This window comes from Oncorhynchus mykiss, chromosome 13 (assembly GCF_057628025.1).
Source record: "Oncorhynchus mykiss isolate SJ-2025 chromosome 13, ASM5762802v1, whole genome shotgun sequence".
NCBI classification, from domain to species: Eukaryota; Metazoa; Chordata; class Actinopteri; order Salmoniformes; family Salmonidae; genus Oncorhynchus; species Oncorhynchus mykiss.
This window is the reverse complement of record NC_143034.1, coordinates 20,860,640-20,873,966: the sequence shown is the minus strand read 5'-3', so window position 1 is coordinate 20,873,966 and position 13,327 is coordinate 20,860,640. Positions and strand designations below refer to the sequence as shown.

General features: G+C 41.0%; 1 protein-coding gene across 1 annotated transcript in view; it reads right to left on the bottom strand.

Moving 5' to 3' along the window:
• LOC110513219 (microtubule-associated serine/threonine-protein kinase 1) overlaps nucleotides 1-13,317 on the bottom strand; it is a 79,297-nt gene extending 65,980 nt beyond the window's left edge. The window contains exons 1-2 of the mRNA XM_090195641.1: nucleotides 12,075-13,317; nucleotides 412-443 (exon numbers count right to left, since the gene is read on the bottom strand). Coding sequence (XP_090051767.1) covers nucleotides 412-443; nucleotides 12,075-12,113 — 71 coding nt within the window. The 5' untranslated portion in view covers nucleotides 12,114-13,317. The remainder of the gene's footprint in view (nucleotides 1-411; nucleotides 444-12,074) is intronic.
• Nucleotides 13,318-13,327: the final 10 nt, after the last annotated feature.

The following is a 13,327-nucleotide window of genomic DNA, read 5'->3' as shown; positions in this document are numbered from 1 at the left end:
GCTGACAACTCCTAACCCCTCTCTCCAGAAACATGTGAAGTGTGAAGAGACTTCCTATAGTGCTGCTATTTCAGAGCTCAACTGTGCATGAGATTGTCAGTGTGTCGGGTTTACAAGAAAACCCTCCCAAAAAGTTGTGTGGGGTATATATCTTCATGGGGCAAAACTGATTTCTGTCCAGTGAACTGACGTTAGAAGACTGTGCATACAGGCACATTCATGTGGAGGCAAATCAAATAAACCCCAAGCTTGGAGTCACCTGAGCGTCAGTTTAGATTTACAATTTAAATAATCCACGGGTAGAGAGGTTCACAGGGGCTAAAATATGTTCCCATTTTGTTTCTCCCAAACATAACACATGTACACATACACACCAAGGCACTACCCAATGAACCCAAAACGTAAACTCACCTGCTACTTTTTCGGGGCAGAGGCAGATCCTTCTGGAGAACAAGAGAGAGGGACAGAGAAAGAGAAGAGGGGACACAAATAAAATATCAGATTAGTGTTCTACACTCTTAGAAAAAAGGGTTCCAAAAGGGTTCTTCAGCTCTCCCCATAGGAGAACCCTTTTTGGTTCCAGGTAGAACCCTTCAGAACCCTTTGTTTCTTAGTGTATAGTTATATATACTGTACATTGTACAGTATATAGACACAATTAACCCTTTAGTTTAGGGGCCATTGGGGCAATATACTGTTGAAAGAAGGTGCCTAACCCCAACAACCTCTTGCCATATCTGTAACTTCAAACACTTCATGCTCTAAATCCAGCTTCCCCAACCCTTCACTGATGACATATTACATTATTTTTACCACACTCACAGGCTGAGTGGAGCCAGTCATTTCCAAAATGGTCGCCCTGTTTACAACATTGGGGACAGAGAAGCAGGAAACTAACGTGATTACGATCCATTGGGATTGATCTGAGAGAGAAACACTCTCCTAAAGTCTCCATGTTGTGCTCCCTTAACACGATCCCCAGTCCAGGATCATATTACAGTACTGTTTCTATTATAAGGCAATAAAAGGACATTTTATGAAGTTATTCTATAGATAAACTGCTGTTCTCCTGACGCTCCTGTCAGTTTCTATCAGGAACAAGGACAGCATGAGAGTTTATCTCCTCCCACGCAGAACCAATACCGTATGTGTGTGTGTGTGTGTGTATGCATGTGTAGTGTGTGTGACCAGAGCCCTCATCAAAAGTAGTGCAAAATATAGGGAATAGGGTGCCATTTGCAATGGAACCATAGTCTAACCTTCTCCCCAGACTAGTGTGCATTAGGGAGGAAGTGTGGTTGTGGAGACAACAGATGAACTACAGTGTATACAGACCACAGGTGGCTGGTTGCACCTTTATTTGCGAGTACGGGCTCATAGTAATGGCTAAAACAGAATAAATGTAATGGCATCAAACACATCGTTTCCATCTGGTTGATAAAATTCCATTGACTCCATTCCAGCCATTATTATGAGCCGTCCTCCCCTCAGCAGCCTCCTGTGATGACATAGACCCAGCTAGGGAACATTCTCACTCCCTTCTGAATCTCCAATCCATGTCTCGTCTCTTTGCTCTTGTTGACTTGCCCTCTAACATCTGATAGCATTGGATCAGCGTCAGCTATATACAGATGTAGGATCTTCATTTCAGCCAGTTCGCTACAGAAGCAAAATAATCCATCAGCAACATGAAAAGTGAATTATTATGTGGATTATAATTCATGTACATTTTTGATATTTTTTCATGAGGGAAAATCAAGCCTGAAATTTCTAAGTGGAAATTCCAAACTTCATAAGCATTTTTTAAACAGGTTGATCAAATTAAGATCCGATATCTGTATGATGCTATAAGCATGATCTCTTATACCTATTCTAAAGCTTTTAAATCCATGAGGGGACAGTCAACAAAGGCATAGACAGGGTGGGGACTGGGGAGTGGGGCTAGAGTATCAGAACACTCCACTTCTCTCAAAGGAAAGTGACATCATTCACCTTCTTCGTTCTCCCTGGGATATGTTACATCATCAAGGCCACAGACAGGAAGTGACCTAAACTGATGTGACTAAAATGGAGCTCTGCGTGGCACCTTGGAGCAGGACTAATGGATGGGGGGGAACATTTGTGTGTGCGTGAGTGCATGCATGTGTTTGTATATGTGTGTGTGCATGTGTGTGTGTTACCATAGGCCTTTGAAATCCACCTTGACTACAGTATCAACCTTGAGATCTCTCAGGTCTGTTGAATGGAGAGAATGTATAAAGGAATGGATGAAGAGAATACGAAAGAAAAGCTAAGCTGTAAGAAAAGGAAAAGAAGGACAGCAGCAAACAAAGGAAGGACACTGACATAATCTAACTTGACTAGGAAGGACAACATGGCAACATATTAAGTAATGGCTAGGAAGGATAACATGGTGACATATTAAGTAATGGCTAGGAAGGATAACATGGTGACATATTAAGTAATGGCTAGGATGGACAACATGACAACATATTAAGTAATGGCTAGGAAGGACAACATGGGAACATATTAAGTAATGGCTAGGAAGGATAACATGGCAACATATTAAGTAATGGCTAGGAAGGATAACGTGGCAACATATTAAGTAATGGCTAGGAAGGACACATATTAAGTAATGGCTAGGAAGGATAACATGGCAACATATTAAGTAATGGCTAGGAAGGACACATATTAAGTAATGGCTAGGAAGGATAACATGGCAACATATTAAGTAATGGCTAGGAAGGACAACATGGCAACATATTAAGTAATGGCTAGGAAGGACAACATGGCAACATATTAAGTAATGGCTAGGAAGGACAACATGGGAGCATATTAAGTAATGGCTAGGAAGGACAACATGGGAGCATATTAAGTAATGGCTAGGAAGGATAACATGGGAACATATTAAGTAATGGCTAGGAAGGACAATATGCAACATATTAAGTAATGGCTAGGAAGGACAACATGGGAACATATTAAGTAATGGCTAGGAAGGATAACATGGCAACATATTAAGTAATGGCTAGGAAGGATAACATGGCAACATATTAAGTAATGGCTAGGAAGGACACATATTAAGTAATGGCTAGGAAGGACACATATTAAGTAATGGCTAGGAAGGACAACATGGCAACATATTAAGTAATGGCTAGGAAGGACAACATGGGAGCATATTAAGTAATGGCTAGGAAGGACAACATGGGCGCATATTAAGTAATGGCTAGGAAGGATAACATGGGAGCATATTAAGTAATGGCTAGGAAGGACAACATAGCAACATATTAAGTAATGGCTAGGAAGGACAACATGGCAACATATTAAGTAATGGCTAGGAAGGACAACATGGGAGCATATTAAGTAATGGCTAGGAAGGATAACATGGGAGCATATTAAGTAATGGCTAGGAAGGACACATATTAAGTAATGGCTAGGAAGGATAACATGGCAACATATTAAGTAATGGCTAGGAAGGACAACATGGCAACATATTAAGTAATGGCTAGGAAGGACAACATGGCAACATATTAAGTAATGGCTAGGAAGGACAACATGGGAGCATATTAAGTAATGGCTAGGAAGGACAACATGGGAGCATATTAAGTAATGGCTAGGAAGGATAACATGGGAACATATTAAGTAATGGCTAGGAAGGACAATATGCAACATATTAAGTAATGGCTAGGAAGGACAACATGGGAACATATTAAGTAATGGCTAGGAAGGATAACATGGCAACATATTAAGTAATGGCTAGGAAGGATAACATGGCAACATATTAAGTAATGGCTAGGAAGGACACATATTAAGTAATGGCTAGGAAGGACACATATTAAGTAATGGCTAGGAAGGACAACATGGCAACATATTAAGTAATGGCTAGGAAGGACAACATGGGAGCATATTAAGTAATGGCTAGGAAGGACAACATGGGCGCATATTAAGTAATGGCTAGGAAGGATAACATGGGAGCATATTAAGTAATGGCTAGGAAGGACAACATGGCAACATATTAAGTAATGGCTAGGAAGGACAACATGGCAACATATTAAGTAATGGCTAGGAAGGACAACATGGGAGCATATTAAGTAATGGCTAGGAAGGATAACATGGGAGCATATTAAGTAATGGCTAGGAAGGACACATATTAAGTAATGGCTAGGAAGGACACATATTAAGTAATGGCTAGGAAGGATAACATGGCAACATATTAGGTAATGGCTAGGAAGGACAACATGGCAACATATTAAGTAATGGCTAGGAAGGACAACATGGGAGCATATTAAGTAATGGCTAGGAAGGACAACATGGGAGCATATTAAGTAATGGCTAGGAAGGATAACATGGGAGCATATTAAGTAATGGCTAGGAAGGACAACATGGCAACATATTAAGTAATGGCTAGGAAGGACAACATGGCAACATATTAAGTAATGGCTAGGAAGGACAACATGGGAGCATATTAAGTAATGGCTAGGAAGGATAACATGGGAGCATATTAAGTAATGGCTAGGAAGGACAACATGGGAGCATATTAAGTAATGGCTATGGATGGACAACATGGCAACATATTAAGTAATGGCTAGGAAGGACACATATTAAGTAATGGCTAGGAAGGACATGGGAACATATTAAGTAATGGCTAGGAAGGACAACATGGGAGAATATTAAGTAATGGCTAGGAAGGACAACATGGCAACATATTAAGTAATGGCTAGGAAGGACAACATGGGAACATATTAAGTAATGGCTAGGAAGGACACATATTAAGTAATGGCTAGGAAGGACAACATGGCAACATATTAAGTAATGGCTAGGAAGGACATGGGAACATATTAAGTAATGGCTAGGAAGGACATGGGAACATATTAAGTAATGGCTAGGAAGGACAACATGGGAACATATTAAGTAATGGCTAGGAAGGACACCATGGGAACATATTAAGTAATGGCTAGGAAGGACAACATGGGAACATATTAAGTAATGGCTAGGAAGGATAACATGGGAACATATTAAGTAATGGCTAGGAAGGACAACATGGGAACATATTAAGTAATGGCTAGGAAGGACAACATGGCAACATATTAAGTAATGGCTGGGAAGGACACATATTAAGTAATGGCTAGGAAGGACAACATGGCAACATATTAAGTAATGGCTGGGAAGGACAACATGGCAACATATTAAGTAATGGCTAGGAAGGACAACATGGCAACATATTAAGTAATGGCTAGGAAGGACAACATGGGAACATATTAAGTAATGGCTAGGAAGGATAACATGGCAACATATTAAGTAATGGCTAGGAAGGACAACATGGCAACATATTAAGTAATGGCTAGGAAGGATAACATGGCAACATATTAAGTAATGGCTAGGATGGACAATATGCAACATATTAAGTAATGGCTAGGAAGGATAACATGGCAACATATTAAGTAATGTCTAGGAAGGACAACATGGAAACACATTAAGTAATGTCTAGGAAGGGCACATATTAAGTAACGGCTAGGAAGTGAAACATAGGATTAGGAAGGGCAAGTGATGGCTCCCTCTATATGAAGTCAATCATCAATTAAACCTCCCACTTTTATAGTGTATCTCCCATGAATTTGGGTACCGTCCCAAATTGCACCCTATTCCTTATTTAGTGCACTACTTTTGACCAGGGCCCATAGGGTTCTGGTCAAAAGTAGTGCACTTTATAGGGAAAGGGTGACATTTGGGACGCACCTATTGGCAGTACCCTGATTGTGTGTGCTGTCATACAGGTCATACAAGCACCCTGGACAAATGTTAGAATGGACAATACAGAACACAGACCACTAGACCCTAGTAATATATTCAGTCATGTCTAACAAACATGGGCAAAATAACATCAACTACTGTAGAACTAAATGTATTAGCAAATAGAAGAACATAACTACATGTATTGGTAGTACAGTACATTAACTGGATATTTCATGGGTTAAACTGTTGAAACTGGAGCAACATTGCATGAATTCAGTGAGTCATCATGGGAATGCCTAACTGTGAGGAGCCATTTCCTGATTTCCTGATAGTGGATAAGAACCCCGTCACAATGACAGACCTCCTGTATCTCTGCATTTCAGCCTTTCCACATGTTAATCAATGAACACACACACCCACCCAAACACTGTAGTGTACACACATACACACACACTTTAGTGTACACAGGTACAGACATGCACACGCACACCCTGTAGTGTACACAAATACACACACGCACAGGCATACACTGTAGTGTACACACATACATCTCTCCACACCCCTCTCAGGCTCTCTCACTCAATTATGCATGTGGACCTCCATGCTATTATTTGTCATTAGCGGTTAAGTGCGAGTCCTTTCTGTGAGTTCCCCCCTCAGTCGCTCTGTTCTTTCATAAGATGAAACACACCATCCAAAACAGATTCACTTCTCAGCTGAGACAATCACAAAAGGTATCGCGACTCGTACAGCATTTAATTCCTCAACATTTCTTTAGCTCATAATTACCCACAGAGAGAGAGAGAGGTGTGTTTGAAAAGAAAGAACCCCTTTTCAGTCAAATGCCAACTGCCAACACTTTGAAATAAACATGGACATAATCATAAAGTTTCTCTGTAGTTGTTACGCTGGGGCTCTGAAACTAAGAGTTCTTTGCTGGCAGAAAAGATTACACTATGGCCCCGGTCAAAAGAAGTATGCTATATAAGGAATTGGGTGCCATTTGTCATTTCAGAGTTTGACAAAAAAACAAACCTTTTTCAGTAGTAATATGCACTCAAATAAAACACTCAAATAAATGTAGCCAGTTACAGTTCCTTGATTTTGTGAATGTCATCCCTGTTTCTCAGCTTAATATTCTAACAGCTCACTTGTACAAGTATCTTTACTGACCTTTAGTGGAAAAGATTAGACTATGTCTGTGTTTCAAATGGCACCCTATTCCCTACATCGTGCACCACATTTGACCAGGGCTCGTAGTGTACCATATAGCAAATAGGGTGCCATTTGGGTCGCAACGTGAATGTGGGCGTGAATTCATGTAGCACAAGTCTCTCTGACACTGTCAAGAACCAATACATTAGCATTACCTGATATAATAGAATATCACTATGCTAGCACTTTCTTCTCCCCTGCAGAACAACTTTAGCTGTCTGATGATAATCTCAGGGTACTAACATCTAAAGGAATCCTATAAGAAAAAAACAGCAGATAAAAAATTCAGTAACAAGAGCCAGGCACAGTAGCCATTCTGTTTCCTTTCAACATTCCCAACAGTGAAATTACAAATTAATTACAAAGGGTTTTTAACTTCAACAATCCATTTTTGTATTGGATAGTCTATGTCTTACAAGTTTAGCCTCTTTTTTTTTTGTCAGTGACTGACAGTAGTATACTGGCTGCGTCCTCTCTCCTCTCAAATGATCCAATTCTTATCCCTTCCTGTTAAGGAAATTGAATGTTGGCAGCTTGCCCAGAACAGAGTTGGACCACCTTTCATCCCACTCATGGTTGTAACTACAGTACATACAGTTTACCATAATGAAAACTGATGTAGTGAGAAGAGTGACTGCTGCTGCTGCTACTGAGTCAATCAGTCCTAAAGGAAACACTGTCACCTATATTGACACGATCATATTGTCATTACCGTAATATGACTGACTGACTGACACACAGGGTTGCACGTTTTTGGGAATATTCAGAGGTGAAATTAATGGGAATTTATGGGAATTAATGGAAATATATGCAAATGAATATTAATACCATTTAAATGTAGATGTTTTTTGCATTGGATATATTTACCATATCATATGGAGACAGAAATATAAAACTTTAATTAAAGTTAAATTTGTAACTAAATAGTTTTTTTTATTTCTATTGGAAGGATTTAATCATCTGCAATTATGTCTACTTATGATAAGGTAAAATTAGTTGACTCTTCATATGGATGATTTCACTGAACAACAAAAGAAAGGGAATACTGAATGATCCCCAATGATCCATCGCATCTCCCAAAAATGTTTTCAACATACATCTGTAAAATGATAGTCTAGAAACTAAAGCTTTGGTTGTCTTCCTCTCAGGCTTCCATGTCTTCTCCCTGGACCTCCTTAATGTCCACCTCTTGAACATCAGACTCTGAGGCCTCATCTTCACTGTCACTTTCCAACCTTGTTGAGGATGAAACGTTGTCAGGCTCAAAAAGCCATAAATTTGCCCGGATGGCCACCAATTTTTCAACCCTTGTATTGGTCAGCCTGTTGCATGCTTTGGTGTGTGTGTTCCCAAACAAGGACCAGTTGCACTCTGAGGTGGCTGATGTTGGTGAGATTTGGAGGGTGATGGAGGCAACAAGGGAAAGAGCCTCAGATCCACAAAGTCCCTTCCACCAGGTGGCTGATGAGATATGTTGGCACGACTGCCATGTTGCATCTCCATCCCAAAGCCCTTGCTTGGAAGTGTACTTCGCCGGACTGCCAAGAACCTTGCCCTCATCCAGGCCAAGGTGGCGAGACACGGTAGTGATGACACCATAGGCCTTGTTGATCTCTGCACCAGACAGGATGCTCTTGCCAGCATACTTGGGGTTCAACATGTACGCTGCGGCGTGTTTGGGCTTCAGGCAGAAGTCTTCATGCTTTTTGATGTATTTCAGAACTGCAGGTACCTCTGCATGCAGCAATAGTGAAGTGGCAGGGCAGTACGGATTTCTTCTCTTACATCTGCAAGCAGAGTCTGAACATCAGACAGGATGGCATTGTCTCCCTCAATCTGTGCAATGGCTACTGCTATTGGTTTCAGGAATTTCACGCTGCTTACCACTCTCTCACAAAATACATCATCCAGGAGGATCCTCTTGAAGGGGCTGTCCATATCGGCAGACTGTGATACGGCCAGACATAAGTATTTGATACATCAGAAAAGCAGAACTTAATATTTGGTACAGAAACCTTTGTTTGCAATTACAGAGATCCTGTAGTTCTTGACCAGGTTTGCACACACTGCAGCAGGGATTTTGGCAGTGTATAGATTCCGTCTCTCACAGTTGAAGTGTACGTATGATAAAAATGACAGACCTCTACATGCTTTGTAAGTAGGAAAACCTGCAAAATCGGCAGTGTATCAAATACTTGTTCTCCCCACTGTATATTCACCCCACCCAGTATTGATATCAAAACTTACCAGAAAGCATGTAGTCCTTGGCTCAGACAGTGTAGTAGTGTGGGCTCAATAGCATCTCATTAGTGTGCAAGATCTTGAGAATCAGCTGTACATGTGATGAAAGAATGCACTGTGCATGCAGAGGGTTGCAATTCCATTGAATTGGGGATAGTTTAACCAAAATATGCCACAAGACCTAGAATTGCCTTATGTGTATCCCACAAAAAAAGGTTCACTGTTATAAGCTACTTTTTTGATGAATTGAAGCAAAAATCTCAAAATTCCCGGGCTTAACTTCCCATGCAAAATTTCCGGAATAATTCTGGAAATTCACCGGAAAGTGTTCAGACAGCCTTAATCTAAATAAAACATTTAAAAAAATCCTAAGCAATTTACACAAAATACCCCATACTGACAAAGCGAAAACAGGTTTTTAGACATTTTTAGAAATGTATTAAAACAAAAACATAAGTATTCAGACCCTTTGCTATGAGACTTGAAATTGAGCTCAGGTGCATCCTGTTTCCATTGATCATTCTTCAGATGTTTCTACAACTTGATTGGAGTCCAATTGTGCTAAATTCAATTGAGTGGAAAGGCACACACCTCTCTATATAAGGTCCCATAGCTAACAGTGCATGTCAGAGCAAAAAACAAGCCATGAGGTCGAAATAATTATCCGTAGAGCTCCGAGACAGGATTGTGTCGAGGCACAGATCTGGGGAAGGGTACCAAAACATTTCTGCAGCCTTGAAGGTTCCCAAGAACACAGTGGCCTCCCTCATTCTTAAATGGAAGAAGTTTGAAACTACCAAGACTCTTCCTAGAGCTGGCAGCCCGGCCAAACTGAGCAATCAGAGTAGAAGGGCCTTGGTCTGGAGCCTGACAGGAGTCTTCGTCGCTCCTAGTGATTACTTACCCACACACACAAACAAGCAAGCAAAGACACAGAGATGCCTGTGTTATACTGGCTTATGGAAGTGGCCTAGGGAGAGGATTAGAGTTGAGAATACACACACACACACACACATTACACTGTCTATCTGGGTTTGAGTCCTTGACCTCTGCCCCCTCCTTGTCCCCTGGCACTGACTACCCCTTGCTTCTCTTGCTTCACCCACCCCCTCTACACCCTTTGGCAGTGACAAGTGAAAGTGGAGCCAGCCTGGGGAATTACCAGCCACTTTACTGAGGCTGGGGTCTAGCCAACAGAAGCTGCCCCTGCCCTCTATGTGTGTATGTATGTGTGTGTGTGTGTGTGACGGCCCCTTGGCTGTTTTGGTTGTCCTTCCCTCTGTGCAAAGAGCTGTTAGCCTAGTCTTACCATTAGTCCTATTATTAGTCCTACTATTAGTCCTACATTTAGTCCTATCATTAGTCCTACCATTAGTCCTATCATTAGTCCTACCATTAGTCTACTAGTGCCTGGTAATGGGCTTTAAGAGTAGAGGAGGACCACATCCTCACATATCCCACTAGCATTTAGCCTGTGTGTGGATATTGATGACTTGAATGGGAACGGGTTTCCACTCAAGACACACACACACTCACACACACACACAAGAATGAATGTGTACACACACACGCATGCACGAATAGACACATCCACGCACACACGCACACACTCCATTGAGAATTGAGCTAATGATCATATGTGCTGGTTTGACTTGCAAATGCATGTCTGTCTGTCTGTCTGTCTGTCTAGAGAGAGAGAGAGAAAGAGAGAGAGAGAGAGAGAGAGAGAGAGAGAGAGAGAGAGAGAGAGAGAGCTTGTGTGTGGAGGAGTGTGTGTGTGTGTGTGTGTGTGTGTGTGTGTGTGTGTGTGTGTGTGTGTGTGTGTGTGTGTGTGTGTGTGTGTGTGGGTGTGTGTGTGTGTGTGTGTGCATATATATGTATGTATGTGTATATACTATTTGTCTGAATGCATACATTCTGTGTGTATGGCTGCCCGAAAGAGATTCTGATTATCATGATGATTGTTTTTTTACAAGAAAAGGCCATAAAGTCCTCATGGAATAACAGGAACATTCATAAGCTGTTCCTAGAATTCAGCATCTCTGCTCAAACTTCTAAGAAAATGTCTTCTAGAACATTGTAACATTTTATGGTGTTTAATCAGGTTTTTAGTACTATGGCCCATGTCAGCCTTGGTGGAATTATCCCTGATGGTCACAGGGGACAGAAGGGTCCCATCCAGCAGCGTTCTGCCCCCCTATTTGCATGCAGGGAGGTTGGCCCAGGACCTAGGAGGGGGAGATTAACTAGACATGATTTGCTTCCTGTAGTAAGTGAATATAATCCCCCTAGGAAAAAGTAGTTACTGTCATGCAGCATGAGCTAATGCATCAAATTGTAACTTGATATTCCATTAGTCTCCTGCATTAGGCATAGGGGCTAAGGCTAGCCAATTTAGAACATAGATTGTTTTCATTTGTTTGTCAAATATTATGTACCTTTGAATATATTATTTTACTAGTTTAAAGCTTAGTTGCTACATCCACTTTTGGAAAGATACATTAATAATACCAATTGATTATTGAAGAATATAATTTATCTCATGAGTTTAGTTCAACTGTTGTGGGCCTACCCCATCAGAACACAAAATATAAGCTTGTTTTACTCCAATGTTTGTAAACAATATAAATGTAAACAAACACTGTATAGCCACAAAACATGGTTAAAACTCTAATGTTGACATCATGGATGTTCATCCTTTGCTTTGATAGATCTAACGTTATGAATTTGATAGTAGCTACATTTCTCAAGGCCCATCCCTAAACGTTTTACCAAAACAAAGGCAGGGAGTCGCTTTGTTTTTGTTCCTTTTAAGGAATCTCGCTTTAATGTTTGTTTTTTTCGTGATCCAATTTTTGACAAAATATTTGAAACAAGAAAGTTCTCACCTGGAGCCTCCGACGTCGAATGATTCCAGAGTCATCCATGGCAGTGGCGGGAACACGCGAGTCGCGTGCTTTGGAGTAGTATCACCTGGTCTCGTGGCCCCAGTGTGGTCGCCTGGTGTCTCCAGGGTACGGTACAGGGCATTGAGTTCCCGCGTGGCACTGGCTGCCTGCGGTACACTGGCCAAGAACACTCCCGTCTCGCTCCTCTTCACTAGAGCGACAAAGCCTCTAGTCTGCTCAACTCACAAACCAAAAACCCATTCCGCCCAACTAACATCTGGCCCTGTACCCTAAACAGCTGCTCTAGCAAGTGCTAATGAAGCAAGTTCCTGAAGGTACCATGTCCTAATGTCCTTAATACATTGGACTATAGAGAGGAGCCTGAAGTAGGCTAGTCGAATTTTAATTGTAGCCCACTTTTTAAAATGTAGGCTAACACACACATTAAATTAAAATGTATAGACAGAAATAGCATAACAATTATGGAAAGTACTTTAGGTTAAAAGTAGTGCACCTTCAGTAGTGGTTTTCGTATGATTATAATTCTTAAATTATTTGATTGAATGTCTGTTGTTTATTTCCATGTTTGTGTTTATTCCTATGGTGATGTTTTCATTGCACTGTGGCTGTCCATTCACTTTAGCAATTCGGGATTGCTGTCCACGTGTTTAATTAATCTGGTGTCCAAAAGCCCCCTTTATAACGCATTTGTTGTTATAATAGCCTAATGTAGACTACTGTAAACTACTAGCATATGCAATTGAGAAACACGCCTTATAGGCTACAATCATTGCTACAGTCAAATGTATGCAGATTGACCTCCGCGCGCAGATCAAGCGACACGTGTACGCGTCTTCGAATCCTCCCAACACGCAAACCCCATCCGGTACAGTCGTTTGACATCTGTTTGATGTTCTATGGATTCCCATAAGGAGCAAAACACGCAACCTTATACATTCATTTCTGATCCATGCTGAATACTACCCCAGAGTTTACTGCTATGAACAATCCTTGTGTTATCCCACAGATTATGGCTATTAGCTACATACCGTTTCCTCATCTCACCCGCTCGCAGGTACTGCCATATTATTTTCTGAACGTGTCACTCTCATCCCTTTTAGTTTTAATATCCACTGTATAATGATGTTTACCCTGAAGGCGAGGTGGTTTGTAATATATATCGTGATATATCTCTCGCCATTCCATTCCCTACCTCCCACCCCCTTCTAAACACAACGAAATCACTTTAGGTT